This window comes from Pseudorca crassidens, chromosome 15 (assembly GCF_039906515.1).
Source record: "Pseudorca crassidens isolate mPseCra1 chromosome 15, mPseCra1.hap1, whole genome shotgun sequence".
NCBI classification, from domain to species: Eukaryota; Metazoa; Chordata; class Mammalia; order Artiodactyla; family Delphinidae; genus Pseudorca; species Pseudorca crassidens.
In genome coordinates, this window is record NC_090310.1 from 29,933,155 (window position 1) to 29,954,973 (window position 21,819).

General features: G+C 57.1%; 1 protein-coding gene and 1 pseudogene across 4 annotated transcripts in view; both read right to left on the reverse strand.

Moving 5' to 3' along the window:
- Positions 1-5,814: 5,814 nt before the first annotated feature.
- CLEC16A (C-type lectin domain containing 16A) overlaps positions 5,815-21,819 on the reverse strand; it is a 207,772-nt gene continuing 191,767 nt past the window's right edge. For 2 of the 4 annotated variants that reach the window (XM_067706637.1, XM_067706636.1), the window contains exons 22-23: positions 19,620-19,781; positions 5,815-9,318 (exon numbers count right to left, since the gene is read on the reverse strand). In XM_067706637.1, the coding sequence (XP_067562738.1) occupies positions 8,963-9,318; positions 19,620-19,781 (518 nt within the window). In that variant the 3' untranslated portion in view covers positions 5,815-8,962. Of the gene's footprint in view, positions 9,319-12,907; positions 13,032-19,619; positions 19,782-21,819 lie in introns of all 4 variants that reach the window. The other 2 variants (XM_067706639.1, XM_067706638.1) reach the window with 2 other exon arrangements.
- On the reverse strand, positions 13,041-17,553 carry LOC137206488 (uncharacterized; annotated as a pseudogene).

A 21,819-nucleotide genomic window follows, 5' to 3' on the forward strand; every position in this document is an offset into this window, starting at 1 on the left:
ATGAGGATGAAGGGGATGATGGTGATGAAGATGAAGATGAAGAACATGATGAAGATGATGAGGATGAAGGTGAGGATGAAGATGAAGAAGGTGAGGATGAGAATAAAGAAGATAAAAAAGATGAGAATGAAGAAGATGATGCTGAGGATGAGGATGAGGATGAGGATGAAGGTGGTGAAGGTGAAGGTAAAGGTGACGAGGATGATGATACATGTTTGTGGAGTAACGCAGGGCAGGAAAGTGTGGGTTCGACCTTCGGAACGTGCTTCCACGTGTGTTTCTCACGGTTACCTTCTCACAATTTAGAAGCATCCAAGGTGGATCTGTGAGCCTGGAGGGTCCCAGACCCTCGGCTGGACCCTGTGGTGGGCTGTTTATGGGGATGCCTCCCCAGAGGCTGGGCACTCCCTAAGGGCAGAGGTGGTCCCTTGCAGCTCCCTGCCCAGACTGGGACAATCCTGACCAGAGGCACCTTCCGGCAGCCACTCCCTGGAGTCAGAAGCCAGGGTAACCGGTTCATTCACCATCCACAGCACGTCAAGGAGAAAGGGTCATTGTGTGGGTGCCGCTGGGGGCCACCCACTCGCCATCCCTCCTCTCGGCAAACTGCAAATTTGCCCATTGGTACTTTGGGAAGAAGGTGTCTGAACTTCCATCTTCCAGGAGGGGAAACTGAGGCTCAGAGATGGGAAGATGCTGACTTTTGGTCACAAAGAAAGTTGGTTGTGGGGTCAGGGGTGGAGCCTGGGTCTGTCTGGTCCCAAGGTCTACGGGTGTGTGTATGCACGTGCACGTGTGTGGACGTGTGCACATTTACACGTAAGCGTGTGTACACGTAGCCCTAGGGGCAAAGCTACAGGGCCTCGTCAGATTGGTGAGCTGGATTTTTGGCAATTGCCTCCATTCTTACCCTGATCCAGAATTTTCTCCAAGAAGCAGTCTGGGTGACCCTGTTAAAATCTAGGTCATGACATCGTCCTCCTCTCCTCACAGTCCTCCCAGGGCTCCCCATCTGCCTCAGAGAAAAGTCCAAGGGCCCCCGTGGCCTCCCAGTCCATCCCATTATTGCTACTCATCTCAGGTCTCACCCTCCTTCAGTCCTCCCCAGCCACACCAGCACTCACAGTTCCTCCAATGTGCCCCAGGGCCTTTGCACTGGCTGTTCCCGCTGGCTGGGATACTTTAACCCCAGATGTCTGTCCCTCCCTCACTTCCTTCCATCTTTGTTCACATGTCCTTTCTCAGCACAACCTTCCCTGATCTCCCTGATTAAGTTGCAGCAGCCCCTTTCTTCTTCTCACCAGTTGGCCTGAGACCCCTACCTCAGCTCTATTTGTATCTTCTCATGCACTCAGTACTTTTTCTAGTCACTACGGAATTTCTATACTTTTTTTTTTATTGCTGGCCTCCCCCTCCTGGGAGGTCTGCTCCAGGGGCACGGAGTTCTGTCTGACTTGTTCACTGCTGCCTCCCCAGTGCCTGGTACACAGTAGGTGCTCAATCAATGTTTGTTGAATAAATGTTCAAACGATGGGGGAAGTGAAACCTTTCCTCCTTGCCCACCGGGGCCTCCCAGGGAGGGGCCAGAGGGAGGTGGGGCTTTGAGTCACCTCTTCTCAGTGACAGATGCCACCAAGGCCAGGCAGACGGTGCAGTTTCCAAGGTATTTGGCAGTGGGTGCCCCAAAAGGGCTGTTCCTGCCCAGGTGGATTGGCAGGAAAGCCAAGTCAATAAAGTGCAGGAGATAAGCAGGTTCAAGAGAAGATGCGGAGATAGGGCAGGATCCAAGCAGTTCCTGGGAGCTCGCTGGAGTTGGTGAGGGGCCTGCTTGGCCTGGCCCCTCGCACGTGGGGTGGTGGTTCCTGGCTTTGCTCTCTGAGAGGCGAGAGATGTGACTGGAAGCCTAACAGACTCTGGCTTGAGGCTCCACCACTCCTGAGCTGGGTGACCTTGGGTCTCGGGTTCCTCATTTGTAAAATGGGGATAATAATTGTGCCGGTCGGGTAGGGTTGTTGAGGTACATGAGATCAGGCATGTACCTTGCTTAGCTGGGCTTGGCCTGAAGAAAGTCTCCGTTAAGCAGGAGTTGTTGCTATTCGAGCCCCTGCAATACCACTTAGCAGCTGTGCAACCTTGGGTAAATCACTTGGCCTCTCTGGGCTGCGTCTCAGTTCCTCCTCTGTAAAAGAGCATAATGCTGACCTCATAGGCTGTTGGGGAAGCTTCTTGGCATCTTACAGCGGCTCAAAATGTGCTGGCTAGTTGGGGCCAGGAAGCTGGGCGGGTGGGGGACTCATCTGCCTGATGCCTGGGAATATCAGACCAAAGTCAACCACAGCTGGGATGGACTCGGGGCAAGTGGAGGGAGGGGAGCGACTGGCCTCGGAAAGTGGAGGATGGAGAGGAGAAATCCCAGGAGGCTTTGCAGAGGAGGTGAGCTTTGAGCTGGGCTGTAAGAATGGGGAGGATTTAAAAATTGGCAACACTCAGGCAGAGGAAGCTATGGTGAAATGGCACATGGCTGGTGGCAGTGTTGATGGGCCGACCTTTCCTGAAAGCCACTTGGCAGTTTACAGCCAGAGCCTTAAAGTGATTTATGTTTCTATGACCTATGGTCGGAACCTCTTCTAGGGATTGATAATATAAAACATGGACAAAGGTTTATGTGTAAAGGTGTTCATTGCAGGGTAATTTAAAATAATGAAAGCGGAAGCAACTTTAAGGTCCACCCCTGGGCAACAGCTAACCCGAGGGACACGTCCCCCCACATTTTATACTCTTTGGAAATGGAGCTTCCAGTAACATGGGAAATGCTGACATCAGGGGGCTAAGTGTCAAAAGCAGGACATGAAATCCCACCCACTGTATTATGTCAATCGCTAAAATGCATAGAAAAAAGACTGGAAGGAAATCTGCCAGTGTGCCGACAGGAGCTGTCCCTTCATGGTGGAACTGTGGAAAATACTATTTTTCTATGCTTTGCCAAATTGTCACCAGCGTTCTGCAATCCTTTGGCGATCCGTGGAAGCAACAGAGTAAAAGAGAAGCAAACACATCAAAGAAGAAAGGAGTGGAGAGAGGAGGTGACAGCTGGCTGTTTGGGGGACACTGAGCTCTCTCCCCTGTGGCCAGTCCAGCAAACCTGTCGGTCTTACCTCCTAAATATGCCTCGGGCCACCCACTTCCCTAGCGACCCCTCCGCACTGCGATGGGCCTCTCCTGACTGTCCTTCACCTGCAGGCCCAGTGATCTCTTGCAACACGCATCAGATTACATCACTTTTTGGCTTTTAAACCCCCACTGCATCCACTGCTCTCGGCACTGAGGCTAAAGCTCCTGGAACAGCTTCAGGGGCCTCGAGTGGCCGCCCAGGCAGGTGCCTTGGGCCGAGGCTCACATTCAGCATGCCCTCCTGCCTTTCTTTCCATCTTATTCACCATCATTTATCTATGCGGAGCCCAGCCCGGCACAGAAGCCATTGCAAATCAGGGGCCTCGGCACGGATACACAGATTGAATGAACTAGGGAGGTGGTTTCAGGTGGCAGTGACATTCAGGTGTTGAGCCTGGTGTGTCCAGGTGGGCACCTGGTACTGTTCTGGGGGGAAACCAGGCTGGGTTGGATGGCTGTGGCCCAGGAGGAGGACTGGCAGGGCCAGAGGAGGCTGAGCTGGGGGGGTGTGGAGCAGAGGTTCTGGTGGGGGGTTTGCGGGGAGGCCTTGCACGGCCCCATCTGTACTCTAGTAAGTTCCCAGGAAGCCCCCGCCTGTTCCCGGGTTGGTGATTCAAGCCTATCTTCCTTCAGAGAAAAGCACTTCAGATGTTGAGGGTTTTTTCCCCACTGCCCTTAAGGGCTGTGAGGAGGCAGGACAGCAGGGGGAGGGGTTTCCAGCCGGCGGCCAGCTGGGAAGTGGTCATCCTGTGCGGGATGCAAGGTCACTCACAGGCAGAACACTGCCCGCCCGCCCTCACCTGCCTTTCCACTTTCTAGGTACCGTCAGAGGAGGCTCGGCTAGGCCTGCCGGGCACCTCCCCCAGGACAGAGCCCCAGGGGAACACGGGGCCACTTCCAGTTGGAGGGCACACGTGGCCTGGGGGCTCCTCAGCCTGCCTTACAGACAAAGAACTGGAGACTAGGAGAGGCAGTGACCGGCCCAAGGCCACCAAACAGGCCATGTGCCGTTCCCAGGAAGAGGGTGGTGGAAGCTGCCACTGAGGGTCTCACACCAAGAGCCCGGGGCCCCCAGGCCGCCTGCCCTGAGTCGAGCACTACGCCTGTGAGGCTCTCCCCATCCGAGCCACCCACGGGTCAGCCTGTTTCTGTCCCTGCTTTGCTGACAGGAAACCCAAGCATGCGGGGGTGACCTGGCTCCAGACTCTGCCTCCTGAAGAGAGGCCGGCATTTCCCTAAGAGCCGGGAGGCCCTCTGTGCCACGCTGTGCAAGGGTCTCCTGCCGGACACCATCTCGGCTCTCACTGACCCCGTCTGGGGCGGCACGTGGTTCAAGATGGTGGACAAGTGTTCCAGATGATTCTGACAGCCATTCACGTCCCAGAACTGCTGCTTGCCTCCTTCCTGTAAACAGCCTGGGATGCTCGGCCCAGCAGCCTGGGGGTAGCACAAAGCGCAGGCCGGCTGTGCTCCAGGGCCGGTGCGTGGGAAGGTTGCAGAGCCCTGCTGGGCCTGTTTCCTCACCTGTGCGAGGGCAGGGCTGTGCTGCAGGAGAGCGCCTGCCCGGCTCCTCGCCCCGCTCCCCTGACCTGTCACCCCCTCCTCCCACCAACCCCGAGGCCTGGCCCTCAGCTGACCCAGCTGACCCAGCGAGGCTCTGAGGCACTCTGGAGGGAGCCCTGGGGCAGGAGGGAGCCGAACCCCCAACAGCTGCTGTCCCTGGTTCTACCCGTCCTGAGGCCGGTCTTCCACCTTTTCCCTGGGCATCCTTCCAGCGAGTGCCTTTTTCTAGACCAAAGTCATCATGACACGAGTGTCCATGTGCCTGCGAGGCTGCAGGCCGGTCCCGGCCCAGCACCGGGCACCCAGCAGGCCCCCGGTGCAGAGCGGGGTCCAACCTCAGCTGCAGGCCTCATGGGCAGATTTCGGAGGAACCTACTGGGGCTGAACCCCTGCTGGCGGCCAGTGCGAGCCTGGACGCGGAGCAGCGGCCCACACTTTCCACCGACATCACCTCAACCCTCGGCACGAGTGGGGTGCCCCATTCATGCCTTGCACTCAACTCGGGTTTTACCTCAAGGCCCAGAAGGTCCGGCTGTTTCTGGGCCAGGCTTGAGGTGGAGAGTCAGAAGTTTCTGGAAGAACCGTGATCCCATCTCCAGGGATTTCCAGAGCTCATGCTGGTGCACGTCGGTGTGCTCAGGAAAGTTGCCCGCCTCAGCACGACTTCACCTGACTGTCCTCAGCGGGGAGCCCTTCTCGCTTCCCCTGGCGTGGCAGCGACATCGCACAGGCTCCCCGCGCCCTGGTGCGCTGGGCTGTGCTTGGCCTGCGAGACAGGAATGTGAGGAGCCTGCCCTCTGGGCGTGGAACCTGAGGCTCAATGGAGCCCAACAGCTGAGGGATGGAGACATGGACCAGGCTCACGGCACCTGCCTGAAGCTGGGGCCCTTTCTGAAGGGAGCACCTGAGGCGTTCTCCCAGCCCTGGGTAGGAGCTACGCCACCTCCCTTTAAGGAAGTGGGGATCCCGGGGCCCAGCTGCTGTCCCTCGCCAAGCAGCTGCAGACGGCCAAGGACCTTCCCCTTCGCCTGGCCGTGACCTTCCCGCTACAGAGCCATGGAGCAGCAGCCACACTCTTGGTAACTTTTTTTCTTTTATTGCCAAGTTCAGATTTACAAGGAAGTTCCAGTTTTCATTTCCACCCTCGTGTTCAGTACCCACGAAACATGAGTCATGCTGGCGAGAGCAGGTACTTCCCTGGAACGGTCCCGTAGCCCAGAAGCATGAGGTTTCCCAGCCCCGCTCCTCCTTGGGACAAGAATTATTTACATATTTTCAACTCAGAGGAACTTAAGGAACCCTTACAGTTTATGCCCAATATCATCATGACTACATTAAATATTTCTTATTTATTGTGTCTAGAAAAGAAGATGAGAATTGGTTCACCCTGTGCCTTTTTGAACAGTGCATCTTGAGACCTTAGAGAAATCTTGGTGTATGCCTGTTAAGACGTGCGTTTCCTCGCCCACCCCCAGGTCGCAGTGCAGGTGCTTGGGTGGGAGCTGCCTTCTGCAGAGAGCAGCAACCAAGGCAGGCGTGATGGGGGGAGGGGCAGCACAGGGGGCCTGCTGGTGGCAGGAGGACAATCCCTCCCCCCCCCCCCCGCCTCCCGGGGTGGGGCACGTACCTGTCTGACTCTGAGAGGCGTCCTCGCTGGCTCAAGGTCCCAAACTGGAAAGGACATGTGCTTCTCCCCAGCAACTTTCAAAGCTGACGTTTGGGGGTTCATGTGGCCAGCCCTGCCCCTGACTTGGCAAACTCAGTGGGCCCGATGTGGACTTGGGGAGGGTCTCTGCGGGGACATGGAGATAGCGGGCTGGACGGGCCTGCTGAGGCCGAGTCTGGTACTCACGTGTCACAGGCCATGGCCCCTGCCCCGGGCTCGCCAAGGATTCCTGGCTCTACCTCTCTGCCCCAGAGTCCCAGCACCTGCTGTCTGGACGGGCCCCTCTGGAGGTGCCCCCACTGTTAGATTTTCTGGGGGCTCCTGAAGACATAGCTGTGCCACTGCTGCCAAGACAGTGGAGACCTGGCTGCCAGCCGGCTGTGGGCTGCCCACAACCAACCCCTCGAGCCCACCCGGGGAGAGGCCTGCCCTTGGGCCAGACGTGGGGCGGAAGCTTGGTCTGATCGCACCTGCTATTCAAGAGCCCATGGAGGCTGGGCTGCGTTCAGCTCTCCTGCCTGGGTGATACTGCTGCGGGTCCTCCTGGGCATGCTGTCCCCCGGCCGAAGACTTTCCTCCCGTAGAGCTTGAAGCCACCTGGAGCCACTGGATTTCAGACAGCAGGCTGGTGGTCCCAGGGCAGGGTCCACGTGCCTCGGCTTGTTCCTCACGATAATGCCACCGGCTGGGAGGTCACTGGCCTCTCATTTCTGCTGCTCCAGAATTGTTTCAAAACCGGCAGTGAGTGGCTCTGGGGCTGGCCTGCCGCTGCATCCTGGCAGAATAACCAGGGGGCCCCTGTCCCTGACAACATGGACTTTCTCCCTCTTTCCGTTCCCCCTGCCTGTCCTTTCCAGGGGACTCTCCTGAAGGTCATGGCTTGTCCCTCCTTGCCAGGGCCCCTGGAATTTCTGCCTAAATGGCTGCGTTTCTGAGCTGGGTCTTTCCCCTGTTGGTGCTGGCTGGGCTCACCTGCCCGGAGGGCTTCTTAAGGCTGGAGAGATCTGTCCTGCAGGCGCCACTCCCCTTCCTCAGGGGACCAGTGTGTTTCCTTCAGGAGGCTGAAGTCTGGCCCGGGCAGGCCCTGCCTGACAGCAGATTGGGGGAGGTACCGGGGAGCGGGTCCTCTAAGAGGTAAGAGTGCGGAGCATTTCCTGAGGCCACCTGATAACCCGGACCGGCTGACACTGACACCACGGTGCTGGCACTCCTGGGGGACACGTGGAGGCAAGTTTTGGAAGGTCTGAGCATCAACCAGAGAGGTGAGGGTCGATTGGCCTTGCCTGGCTGAGTAGAAAGAACATTTTGGGAGCTTTATCGGATATAGCGGAGACCTGGCCTGCACACACCCAGCCCAAATGGAGAAGGAACTGGGGGTTTCCATTTTAAAAACAAGCTTGCATCTTTACAGCAGCAGCTGAGAGGAAGAGGGACAAACCCCGAGCTCCTAGGATGGCCCTGTGAGCTCGGACGTCATGTCCTTGCAGCTGGGCGGGGGCTGGCTCTCGGGATGTCCCTGCATGCAGGCACCCACACCACTCAGCAGCAGGCGACGGACTCAGAGGACGGTTTCCATGGCCTTTCCTTTCCATCGCGGCCACGGGGGCTGGAGTGTCTGCAGTCCCAAATCGTTCTCTCTTAGACAAATAGAGAGATGGGGACAACCGAAGGTGATGCCGGAAAACCATCCTGTTTGGTTTCAGTCCGGAGAGACGAGGAATGGTCCTGAGCGGGGAGCTGACTGCACTATCCCCCTTTCATGGAAAGATCTTCTGGGTAACGCAAGGCCCCTGGGCTGCCACGGCAGAGAAACTTTCGGCCCTCCCAGCTCTGTGTGTACCTGAGAATATGAGTCTCTCCCTTATTTTTGCTTAAAAAATACTCTAACCTTTCCAGGAAGGGACTTTTATCATTCCATAGGCTTGCAGAGTTAGTGAGTAATAAAGAAATGGAATCCCTTAAGACAATGGAGAAAGTCAGACTGAGAACTCTAAACCCAAAACGCTGGGAAGTTCAAGGCAAAATGAAAATGAAATCTCGACAGTAATATTACACTTCTAACATGACATCAAACCTCAGGGTGGAGGATTTTTTTTTGAACTTTTAAAATAGATGTTTTTCATCTGCTGCCAGAAGCAGGAATAAATATCCAAAGGAGATGTTTATCGAAGTTTGCTTTTCTACAAATTTCTACACAAAGTGACCACGTCCGCTTCTTCTGTGCTCACTGGGGACGCTGGCAGAGGACCTTCGAGACTGGGGAGGGGCTGGCTGATGAAGGGAGTGTTGTCGGTGGGTCCTGCTGCCCTGGGGCCGTGGGCTCTGACACCAGCCCAACCTCCTCTGCCTCAGTCATCTGGGTTCGCTGGGGTGTCGCCACTGGTCCCAGCCTGCCTCAAAGAGGTGTGAAGTAAAAGGGGAATTCAAACGGAGCAAAGGACTGCAAGGATGGTTCGAGGCGGTTACCGGGCCGAGGAGAACTTCAGACGCTCCTGAGGTGTCTGTCGTGTCAGCTGCTCCGGGTCCCTGCCAGCGGGGCCGCACGCACGAAGGGAGGTCAACTCAGTGCTCAGCGGGGCCCGCTGGCTCTGGCTGCGCAGCCCCCTCGCCCGGGGTCCCTGTGCCCACCGCGGCTGGTGTGGGTGGCGGGGGGATGCCGGTGAGGGTGCGGAGGCTATGGGGGTCGACGGGCGGGACGAGAGTCAGTGACTCCACGCTCAGCGTGTCGGCAGTGTCCTCGCAAAGCAGGGAGATGGTGGGCTGCTGGGCGGGGATGAGGCTGGGGCACAGGTTGACTGTCTCCACATCCGCGCTCCTCGCCAGGCTCTTGCTGGGCCTGGCCTCTGCTTCTGTTTCACTGATGATCACCAACTGGTCGGGAAGGTTAGGCTGAGGCTGCTCCATAGTCATGGGGTCATCTGGGTGGGGGGTGGGGGCGGGAGAAAAAACAAAGGTATGCTCAGCTCTGAGATGCTCTGCTCACGCTGGCACCCCGTTCCCCTGCTGAACAAAGGCCCAGGGAGGTCTGGTTGGGGGATGATGTGCTGGGGGAATAGCTTGTCTCCACTTCCTCCTGGGGACACAGAAGCTGGCAAATCCAGCCCTACCTAGGCCTGGGGGAAACCTGTCAGGGCCCATGGTTACTCTGACTTGTGATGCAAGGGACACATTAGGGGCTTGTGCAGAACCAATGAATGGGTTCCAGAAGCCCAGTTCCTGGTGCCAGGAAACAGCCCAGACAGGCCCTGTGTGTGAACCACCTCCCTGATGATAAACATGCATTTAGGTAGAGAACAGGCTTGGGTGTGCTTATCACCTCAGGCCATGCCCAGAGTCTATATTTGGTAACATTTCCCCAAGAGGGAACTCACTGCAGTATTAAAAAAAAAAAAAAGGAATTCTATACAATTTTTCAGCTTTGCAAAGCTAAAACAAAAACTCTGACTGTGGTTTTGTCACCTGGTCCTCCTCTAAGTGCTGAGTTAGCACCCAGAAAGGGGCTGTGATCGCTCAGGCCATTCTTATCCCGAGGGTCTCCCCCAGGGGCCACGGAGAGAAACCACGTCACAAGGGAGGAGTGGCCCAATGCAGTTATTTTAGGAGCGGCAATTTCATTTTTTGGTGCTTTTCAAAATCCGTGATTAGATTACAGACAAGTGGCCTATTTGCTTTCCAAAGACGAGCTGGCTTGGACAGAGATACCAGCTGCCACTGGGGTTCCTCGTGGGAAACATCTTCCACGACTTTATGTGCCAGTGATTTGAAAACATGGGTACGAAGGCCGTGGGCATCTCGCTTGGAAAGCAAATCTCCTCTGTTACAGATCTTGGGGCCAAAAAGGCGCTGAGGACACTGTGTGGACAATGAATCTGAAAGCACTCTGGGCCCTGGGATGATGGCAGACATTTTTTGCTTCAATGTGATTCCACTTAAGTCAGTTGTATTTTTTTTTGTTTTTTCTTAAGTTAAGCCAAAACAAAACAGAACCGCAAATTGAACACAGAGCAAAAGAATGGAAAAACCAAGAGCAAAATAAAACCGAAGGGCACACAGAATGGGAGGAAGGAGAGGAAGAGGATCCCCAGCGTGGAGAGGAAACTCAAGCAACAGATCAAGTCTCCCAAAGGACATGTCGTAGCTTCCCACAGGACTCCCGGGCACGGTGAGCTCAGAAAGGCCCCAGGTCACTTCTTCACAAGGCCTTTTTTCTTCTTTCTTTTTTTTTAAAAGAGAAATAAGGCCCAGAGAAAACCACCGCATGGGGTTTTGGGTCTGTCCTCGCTCTGAGAGGGTGGCAGTGGGACATGGATGAGCACTAGTGGAAAAAATGATTTGAGGTGTGATCTCAGCCCACAAATGCTGAGTAAACACCCCACACACTTTCTGGTTTCTCTGAATTTCAATGAATTTGCTCCACTCAGGACGCCTTGTGGTGACGGGCTGGTTTCAAGGCCTGGGCTCAGGTTGTGACCCATCGCAATCTGAACGTGGGGCTCTGAGTACAGGCTCACCTTGCTTCAAACAAGCGTGTCCAGGAACTTACGTACATAAGGACCCACGTGTCAACTTAGCTGCTGACGAGGCAGTTTAGAAATGACTGATTCTCCAAGGGCACTTTTGTGCCACCTGGAGACAGAGGTTCAGAGCATTTCTTTCACGTTTTCTCCAGACTTCTCTGTGAGAATTCCCTCTTTGCTCAGGTCTGCATTTGCACGCAGATACTCAAAAGGGCTGACAAACCTCTTTCCCTGATCCCTAATGGGGTTTCTGGTGATAAGAATGATCAAGTGTGTGGGAAAGTTGCTATCAAATATATTAGAAAACAAATAAACCAGCGAACGATGCCACACACACAAAACTGGTTCCTTCTTTAGGAAAAGAACCAACAATTTTATTAAAAGGATTGGTTTTTCCCCTGAAAAACAGACTCTTCCTATTTTTTTTTTTAAATAGGAAAAATAACCTCCTCTTACCCATCACCTACAACACTGTTCTTTCTACCTATCTATCTATCTACCTACTTACTAAAATTTTTTTATTTTTGGCTGTGTTGGGTCATCGTTACTGCGCGGGGGCTTTCTCTAGTTGTGGCGAGCAGGGTCTACTCTTCGTTGCAGTGTGCAGACTTCTCATTACGGTGTTGTCTCCTATTGCGGAGCACGGGCTCTAGAGCGCAGGCTCAGTAGTTGTGGTGCATGGGCTTAGCTGCTCCGCGGCATGTGGGATCTTCCCGGACCAGGGCTGGAACCCGTGTCCCCTGCATTGGCAGGCGGATTCTCAACCACTGCGCCACCAGGGAAGCCCCCTACCTACCTATTTTTAAACCAAGAACTGCTTCCTGAATGTTAGCTACAAATTTCTGCATTCAAGAGGCAGAAAAAAACCAAGAACTCTGCCAAGTTCTCACGGGGGGGAAATTACCTAGCGAGGACACAGTTTATGGTCAGTGTATGGTCAACCCACAGCGGCCACCGCTGACCCTCTGGCCTCGCTCACCTGCTGGTGTTTCCGAGCTCTGAGGGCACAGGTTGGGGCCTGACCCAGGAAAGGAGTGGAGGCTGGAGCGGGAAAGCCCAACGTCCAGGTTCCCGTGAGGGAAGCCCGGCCTCCCCACGGTGCTGCCTCAAGTTGACACCAAGGCAGCGGGTCCCCTGAGTCCCTGGCCGGCACCCTCGGAAGCTGATCTGTGGCTCTAGGGCAGGGGCTCAGCTGACCCCTGGCAAGTGAGTGACAGTTTCCAATAAAAATGAGGATTGGATGTACTCAGGCCAAGGGAGGTGGGACTGAGAGACATGGGGAAGAAAAGGACAGTGCAGCACAGCAAGTTGGAGGGCAAAGCTCAGAGGAAGCAGCTTTTAAACACAAGAGAAGGCAAAGGCTCCTGCCTGGCAAGTGCAGCTGCCCAGCGGGAGGGCACAGGTGGGAAACCTTACGAGAAGCATCGCGGGAGGGTGGCAGTGACCACGGCCCACCCGCGGCCACTATTTGGAGCTCTAAACGCAAGAAGGGGAGCTGATGGAGTCACATCTGCCAGTGCGCTTACAAGTGAAATGACTTGGCCTCTGGCTGGAACGTGATGGAATCTACCACTTAGCTTCGAGCAAGGCTGGGGGATAAAGGGAAAAGGAAAAGAAAAAAAGCAACTAGTTGACTTCTTTGTGGCTTTTTGCAAATTCTACTGCCCAACCCTTGTGGCCTAAACTGGGGGGGCCCTGTGGGGATGGGGCTGGAGAACCCCCCTAGCTCAGGGCCTGCACCGAGCCTGGTGCGGAGGACAGCGTTTCCAGGCTGTCCAAGGCTGCCTCGGAGGAGCTGACACAGGGGTGAAGGGCTGGGGGTTCGGTCCTCAGGCGGGATGAGGCCAGAAAGGGACTGGAGCTGAGGAAATGGCTTGGGTTGGTGGCCCGGGCTCCCCGTGCCCTCGCCTGGCGTCCTGGGAGCCTGCTGGTGTGGAAATGCAGCGTGCAGGGGCGTCGCGGGCCGAGGAGGCTACCGGAGGAGACCTGCCTGCAGTGACCGTGCCAGAGGTGCCGTGACAGCTGCCGATCGAAGCACTAAACCCAGTGGCCGCCGTGACTGTCGGCCTCCGACAGGCTGAACACTCGCCGGCGTCCTTTCCTGCCACTCCTGACTAGAGGGAAACACAGCGACAGATCATAGAAAGCCTTTAACAACGGGACGGAGAAGGTGACACGGAGAGGGGACACACAGCAGCGATGGACGCAAAGCATCGACGAGAGCGTGAGGCAGGGGGGCCCGACCCAGCGGGTGCTGGTGACGCTGCCCCCATGCAGGTAGGACACCCCCATTCCGCCCCCCACGATGAGGCGGTGTTGGGACAGCTAAGAACCAGATCATCCGCTTGTGGGACTCAAAGACGGGTAAAGACGGCGGAGGTCAGTCCTGTCGGGAAGGATATTCTTGGGGTCAGCGGCGACACTTGGTCTCGGTGAGCACCCTCGGGGGCGGAGGAACAGAACTGCCTGTCGGTGAAGATGAAAACCCTGCATCCATGGGCCAGTCTGAGGAGGGAAGGGTGTGTGGTTGGGGGATCGGAGCCAAAGCAGTTAGGGAAACAAGCAGATTTCTGACCCCAACTGATGAGGCCGAGGGCTCTCAGTGGCAGCCACCGAAGCCACCAGTGCGGCTCTGGGAGAGCCTCCCGTGACCCCCTCCCTAGTCACCCCCTCCCTAGTCACCCCCTCCCCAGCCACGAGGTGACACTCTCCCGGCCACACTCTGGTGATCCGCACCTTTGAAACCAAGACTGAACCACAGCAGCAAGATCTGAGGGCAGATGCCAAGCAGCTGCAACAAAAACGTTAGGAGCATCTCCCTGGGGAGGAACCGCCACCTCTGAGACACAATCGGGATTACGGCAGAGCTTAAGATGAGTGCCACGGAACACAGCAAGGCGAACGGACTGAACTGTAGGCTGAAAAATGGTTAAAATGGCACATTTGATGTTACGCGTATTTTACCGCAATAAAAAAAATTAACGTCATGGATAAAACTGGGGAGAAAAGAGAACACGTTTGGCTTGGGGTTTTGTCCTTAAAAGTCCCACCTGACCACGGTGCCCGGGTTCAGTAACACGCAGGTCGGTCCTGGGCTGTCTGGTGCTCAGTTGGCCCAAATGGGATGGTGCTCTGGGGTGAAGGTCGTACTTTCAGACAACCGTCTCAGGGAGCAGGTGAGGATGGGGGAGGGAAGGCCCGTGTCAGGCTCCCAGCACAGGGGCCACCAGGAACCAAGCTCTTCCTTCTTTCTATAAACCCTTAGGGGAGAGTCAGAGTGGCCCCAGCTCAGAACTCCCTGGGCCTGAAAATGGATGCTGGAAAGAGCAGCCTGGCCTTCAGTCTGACTTCATTTTTTTTTTTTTTTTTTGTGGTACGCGGGCCTCTCACTGCTGTGGCCTCTCCTGTTGCGGAGCACAGTCTCCGGACGCGCAGGCTCAGTGGCCACGGCTCACGGGCCCAGCCACTCCGCAGCATGTGGGATCTTCCCAGACCGGGGCACGAACCCGTGTCCCCTGCATCGGCAGGCGGACTCTCAACCACTGTGCCACCAGGGAAGCCTATGACTTCATTTTTTAACGAACGATTTTCTGTCATCCTCCTCAAAGTGGCTCACTCAGAACACCTGTGAAACGCAACAGATTGGAGATTGGAGGCAGAGTGGCTGTTTGAGGAACTTGGTGTAGGTCACAGAGCTCTTAGCTGAGGAGACGGCTTTCTTACTAGAATCCCACGCTGTGTGTGCGTGTGCGTGTGTGTGTGTGTGCGCGCGCGCGTGTGCGCGTGTACAGGCATAACCCAGAAGATGTTTCTAAAGTATTCCTACTGATCCTACATTTGGTTCTAAAATTGGATCTATTTTCTCTTTCCCGCCATATGTTTTCTGCAATTTCAGCTTCTCAAAACCATAAAATGTTTAAGGAAAGAAAAATGCCGATTCCAACCCCGTAATTTTCTCCCTGGGGAACAAGCCGAGGCCCACGAGGCTGGCTATGCCGGATGAGCAGGCAAGAGGTTCCTGGACTTTTCCACAGTGTGGGGTGCCCAGCCCTCCCCGGGAAGACTAGAGGATTTCGGGGCACTGTCTTTAAAGGACAATGGGAACAGGTGGGCTGATGCATCAGGTGTTAAAACCAGACGGTAAACCCTGTTGGGCACAGCTTTAACAGGTAAATAATCAACAATGAAAACAAAACCCCCTTGCCCCCAACTCTTTCTGGTTGGTTCCTTTGGTTACCACAGAATTCAGTTTTGACCTTTCTGTCCGGGGTGTCTCTTGGCCCCGATTTGAGGGCCTGTACTTGCTGAGAAGCCACTCACAAGGGTCTACCATGTGCCTCTGGTGTGTGAAGGAGACTCAGAAGCAGCGCAGAGGGTGTCTCTGGGCGACTGGCAAAGTGGTGGCGCCTCTAGGCGGTGTCGCTTCCCCCTTCTGGTGACGGTCCCTCTGCCTGCGCTGCGCCTGCAGCCGGCACTTGGGCCTCGGCCCTGATGGGCATAGGGGCTGTTTCTCAGACACAGACCGCCCCCTGGGTCTGTATGTGGAAGAGTGGAATTGATAGGTAGATCCCAGAACGATCGGGAAAAGGAATCAACTCGTCACCAGGCAGTTTCCGGGCTGGGCCTCGGTGGACTCAGTGACACCCAAAGGCCACCTTCTTCAGGGAGCCCTGGCCCAGTCACCCACTCATCCTCGGGTTTTCACCTCCAGTGACACCTTCTCTGGGAGTCTCTGGCCCCGCCCGCAGCCTCCAGTTCACAGCTTATAACTGGACACTTATCTGTGTGGTCCTCCCCTGCCAGCCTGTGCCCTCCATGCTTTGCTACCCTCTGTGCCCAGGACATGTGCATAGTAGCGGGTGGCGTGGGGTACCAAGGCCGAGGTAGTAAGAGGCAGAGAGAACAGCCTCTTAGGTGGGGTGTCGGGGCTGGCAGGTGGAGGGCCACGCTCAGAGGGACCCTTCTGAGATCAGGCCTGGTGTCCACAAGGCCTGAGGCGCTCAGACTGGAGGCCCCATGGGAAGCTGAGGAAATCTGTATTAGGGATAAGCGTGGGCCTCTTTCAACCCCAGGCAGGGAACGCTAAGGTCCCCTGGGCTGGACAGAGGGTGGAGGCGGAAAACACAACCGAGCATCAGAGCAGTTTCACACCCTCATCTGGGGGTGAACCCATCTGGGCTGGCAGAGGCGGCCGTCTGGGGTCCATTTTGCTGCTGATTTGGGGACCACTGGGCTTCCCCCCACCCGGAGCTGCATAGCCCTGCTTTCGCCGGCTGGGGCTGCACAGCCACCTGGGCCTCTGTGAATGGGCTGAGGCTCTTCATCTGGCTCTAGAGCAACTGTCGTGTGGGGAGGAGAGATGCGCGCCCTTCATAGGCGGCCCCCAACCGCGATCGGAACCCGGGGCCCAGGTCTCAGGGACGTCCCATGGAGGCACCTGGGACAGACTTAGGAACCGAAGCGATGCTCCGCTGGGCTGTCTCAGGAGGCGGAGTAGGGCTCTGGGCTGCCAAGGCTGGGTCCCTTTCTGGGCCCCCCTGCTACCAGCTGCAGCGCATGGCCAAGCTGTGTGACCTCTCCAAGACCCCGTGTTTTCAACAGCACAGTGTGAGGCGGGAGGGTGGTAGGACGCAACAAGGGGGTGTCTGTAACGTATTTGTGAGCACCGTGCCTGACACGTGGGTTTTGGGAGCAGTGCCTACTGGGACGCCCCGTGGTGGGTGCACACCCAGAGGGCTGGGCGGGGTGGCGGGGGGCAGGCCACATCAATGGCTGAGAGTGCGAGGGTTGCCCCTGGCTTTTACGGGTATCCCTGTGCGATTCCAGGTTTCGACCCAATGGAGCAGAGACATGGAAAACCGGGCCTGTCTCATGCCCTGGTAGACGGTATCTCTCAGGTGCTTTCCTGACCAAACCCTGACGTGCAAAGTGTGGCTTCAAGAGCAAAAAAGCCCCTGGAGTTTGCTAATCCCGGCTGCAAAGGGCCTGGTGGCTGCTCTCCACTCTAAGAACTTCCTGGACTCCGGGAAGCTCTGGAAACACAGGGTCAGGAATGCTTCTGATTCTGCACTGTGTCCTCCAAAACCACGTTGAGGACAAGTGGCTCCGTGGCTGGGCTGCAGCTGTTTGCCATCCAGGCTGGGTGGGCTGTGGAGGAGAGGCCCTGGCCCATCCTGCGGCCCCGGCTGGCCCTCCAAGGATGCTGCCTCTGGCAGGTGGTGGCCAGGCCCTGCGGTGGAAAGTCTGGTGGCTTCCAAATCAGACGCCTGAACACTGGGCTACCACCGTGGGCTGACGTCAACCAGGGAACGGGCAGAAGGCACCTGTCCCAACAAAAACCTGCCTCTCTTCTTCCATCCAGCATGGCTCGGTAGGACGCCAGGCAGATGCTGGAACCGTCTGGTAGACCTGCCCTACAGGGAACACGGAAACCCCACGTGGTGTCCTCTGGATGCAACCGGTGGCCGAAGGCCGGCCTGCAAGTTCGGCATTGAGAGGAAGTGACGGGTGGTCCTCCTGAGATCTGCCACCCCAGCCCGTGGGCACCAATGCTCTCTCCTTCCAGGGGTCAACAGCTGGCTCCTCAGTGGAGAGGGAAGCGCCAGCTGCCCAACAGGACGGCCCTGCATCAGGAGGTGAGTTATTTCAGTGTCTACGGAGATTTGGACAGGCAGGCTGGGCCCCAGGCTTTTACTGTCAGGCAGCATAAAAAATGGGGCCTTGCACGCTTGCCTCCACAGGCCTGCCAGGGACACACCGATTGGGAGCAGACACCCGGGGGCCTGACCATCACTTATCGACCTGACAGCCAGGCTAACAGCCCCTGCGTTTCTGAGTTGAGAAGACATGTCGTTGGCACCGAGCAGGGGATGGTGGGGGTAGAGATAGAGGGGCTGAGGGAGGCCAAGAACAAAGAAAGTAGTGTAAGGTGCAAGGTGGGCGAGGTGCAGAGCCCCAGGGCCCACGGTCAGGTGGACAGCTGCACACCCAGGCACGATTTTCATAATGTGGGTCTTTGCCGGCTTCAGTTTTAGGCAAAGAAGTGTGTGGCTCATCGGTCCGCTTAGCTGTTGGCTGTGCCTCCTTAAAAATGAAAAAAGCCATACACAGCGGCACCAGGAAGGACCTTTCACCCAAAATGCAATTGTAAGTATGTGTGTGTGTTTGGGTCCACACAACAGAGACAAAGAACTCCGTGCACATGCAGGCAGGACGCGGGTACACACGTGAGCACATAAACACACAACCCTGCACTCTGGTTCCCAGAGCCAGCGTGAGACCAGGCTTCAGGGGGAGGCAGAGGGCTGATCTTGGCTTCTGAGAAAGCTCTGTCTGAATTTCCCAGCTACGAGCCTGGGAACAGCAGCAGCAACTGCTCGGATACACAGCCAACCTTAAGTCAGGCTCAGAAATAGCTCAGACAGGGCAGCCATCTTCCCTGGGCTGGGGCAGGGAGCGGAGCAGGTGCCGAGTGGACGGGGGTCTATGGGAGGTGGCTTGAGGGTCACCTTGCTGCCGGGGCCCCATGAATGTCAGTCGGAGATGGAGGTAATGGATGCTTGTGGGAGGAGGAAGGAGGGGCTGCAGGCAACAGGTGCCCTGAGCCACAGGCACAGAGACCAGGCGGGGTTAACCCTTTGCTGAGAAAAGTGGAAGCTGAAAACTCCGCAGAGAGGTGCGGGAGCCCAAGGGGATCTCTGTCTCTGGTGCCGAGTGGACGGTGGCCAGGGGCCCCCAATTTCCTGGCGCCGTGGTGGCTGCCGCCCTGAAGCACCGCTTTTGTCAAGACCCATCGATCCATCACTTAACAAGAGTTTGCACAGGTGCCCCTGAAATATGATGGGTGAAGGCTCTGGATGGGACCCTGCAGGAACAGCAAAGGACACTGAGGGTTCCCAAATGGGGGCGCAGACCAGAGTTATGGGGTGATCTCTCAAATCAGAGATGTCCGGGCCCCTCCAGAACCACGGGTCCCCCGCCGGGGGTGCAAAGCGTCATGCGCTCTCAAGGCCCTGCTCCTCTGGCTGCATTTTGGGGCCATGTTGCTCAGGAAATAAGCCGGCATCTGCACTCCCGGGATCTTAGGCACTGCGGCGAGGTGCTCACGTGCGAGGGGCTCACGGCAGCTCAGAGCACAGGGTGACCACGCACACGTTCTCACTCCAGGCTCCCTGCTCATGGGGTCTCCCCGTGCCACATCTACACTTGTGACAGTTACAGGAGGGCAGGATGTGACTCTAGCCCACCCTGACAGACTCTCAAAAGGGCGGCAAGATGCACCCCCTCGTCACAGACAAGTGGACTGCACCAAACATTTAAAGAAGAAACTGGTGTGTTACGGAGGAGAAAAACAAAATTAGCAGAGACACGATTCTTTCGCCAGAGTTCAAACAATCACGTCTGGGAGACCCCTCCTCGTGACACCTAAGACTCCGGAGGTGATAATGGGGAGAATTTAGGCTCAGCTACCTGCCGCCGGGGAGGCCTTCCAGTGGGCCAGCCTGCAAAGGGAGTGATTCCTCCCCTGCGGGGAGCCGAGCCAGCCGCCCGCCGCCAACAGCCACGTCCCAGCAGATGCGGAACCCCGAGTGGCAGTGTCCCCAGACACGGTGGTGAGGAGCAGCTGGGGGTCAGGGCTCTCAGGTGGAGGGGTCGCAGGGTTCCCTCAAGTCCCCCCACGGCACCGTGTCCGTGGCCAATACCTGCAGGGCTCTGGGCGGCCGAGGGGCTGGACGACGAGCGGGCGCCCCCCGAGTCGCAGTGACTGGCGCTCCCACTGCCGCTGGGGCTCCCGCTGGCAGACGGCGACGGCGAGGACAGGGAGGATGAGCTGTGCTGGTTCATGCACTGGGCCACGGCGAAGCCTGCAAGACAAGGCGGGGACGTGACCCGGCGGGAGGGACAGGCGGCCTGGCGGGAGGGGTGCCACCTCCCCAGGGACGGCGTGTGGCCCCCTGGGAAAGCTCCCACCGCGAAGGCTGGGCTGGCGGCCTCCGCGTGAGGGTGGCGGTAAGCGACACAAAGCAGCCTCCTTCGGAGTCTGGTTCTGCTCCCCGTTATCAGCTGAGCTCGCCGGGCCTGGGACTGACCTGGACACGCTGCGAAGCTGTTTCAAGGGAAACGGTGCAGCCGCCATAGCCGGGGTGCGGGGGGCTTGGGGCGGAGCTGAGCCGTTAATCGGTGCTGATGCTGGCTCTGCACCGCGCCGGCTGCGCCCTTGAAGGGGACACACAGCCTCGGGGCTCAGAGGCGTCCTGGTGAAGTTCACAGAGGGACTCGGGACATCCTCACGGCCGAACCTCGGGACCTTTGCTCACACACTCAAGTTCTGCCAGGGGCTCTTAACACCGCACTGGACAGGAGGGGAGACCCTGAAAACGCTCCCTGCCAGAGACTCTGCTCTGCCCTGGCGGGTCTGGTGGCGAGTTTGGTGGGAAGAAGGAAAGCTCTGGTGAAAAGTTAGCAATCACAGAGATTCACTTGGCCCTCAGAGCAACTCCAGGTGTGGAGACGGGGACTGCACATTTCTGGGGCCTGCGGCCTTTCCAGCCCGGGAAGAGCCCGGGGGAGTGGAGGTGCTTCACAATTTGGAGACCTGCAGACCTGGGCAAACCCTGCTTCACCAGCAGAAGCACTAGGACGCGTGCCCAGTGTCGTTTCCCAGCTGCCGGTGGGCTGTGTGTCACCGGCCTCTCCCCAACCCGCTGCAGCGGGGGTACAAGGGGAGAACAAGGGGGGTACAAGCAGGCCCATCCAGCCTGCTCGGCGCTTGGCACGCGGTGGGAGCAGGCTGTTCTCTAAGATGGGAGGGGGCCCTTCTGACCGAGCCGCCGGAGCCCCTCCTCCGGTAGGCACATGCCTTCCCAGACCGTGACTCCTGCCCTGGTACAGCCTGCTTTTCTAAAGGGCCACGGCTTCCGATTCCATCCACAGAACACGGGACAGCTCCCAAGGAATAAACTCGTCGACGCTCCCAGGAGCCTGTGCAGACTGTGCTGCTTCCCCAGGAGCTCTGTGCTCTGTGCCCCAGCCTGTTTCTGCACCAAGTCAGGGCAGGGATGGGGGCAAGTCCTCCTCCCACCTGAGAGTGGGGACCCCAACCCTCCTGGCCAGTCACATCAAGCCTTGCCACCCCAAGCACACTCACCCCGGCCCCAAACCTCACGCTCTCCATCTGCGCCGCCTGCACCTCACTCGGCCCAGAGCCCACTGACACTTCTTCCAGCAGGTTCTCCGGGCCTGACCACGCCTTTCTCAGAACTCAGGAAGGCAGCGGGGTGTCGAGCAGGGGTTGGAGAACTATGGCCCTCTGACTGTTTGTTAAATAAAGTTTTACTGGAACACAGCCATGCCCTTTGCTTACATTCTGCCTGCAGATGCTTTCAAGCTACAATGGCAGCACTGAGCCGTTGCAAGAGAGGCTGCACGGCCCACAAAGCCTGAAATATTGGCCCTCGATGGAAACAGTGTGCACAGCCTGGAAGAGGATGGGGGCACTGGCTCTGGCACCAGGAAAGCCTGGGCTCCATACTGATCCATTTGCTTACCAGCCGCGGGGTCCTGGGCAAGTCTCTCTACTTCCCTGAGCCTCCTTCCCTCCACCCACTGGTGGGCAGGCCTGGGGGGTGGCGCATGCAAGGGGACCCAATGCTCTGTCCCCACCTCAGGACTTAGGGGAACCCACACCCAGCCACCGTGGAGAAGCTCTTTTGTACTAATGTTTGTGTAAGATTATTTTTGTCTAAGGATCAAAAGCTGGGTCTATTTATACCCCCAGCCAGGCCATCCCGGGTTTCAGGCGATGTGACTGCATGCAGATGCGAGGCCTGGAGGGAGCACGGTGGGTAAATTCCCCGCACCCACCTACGGCGGAGAACAGTAGGATCACCGTGCTGGAGTTCT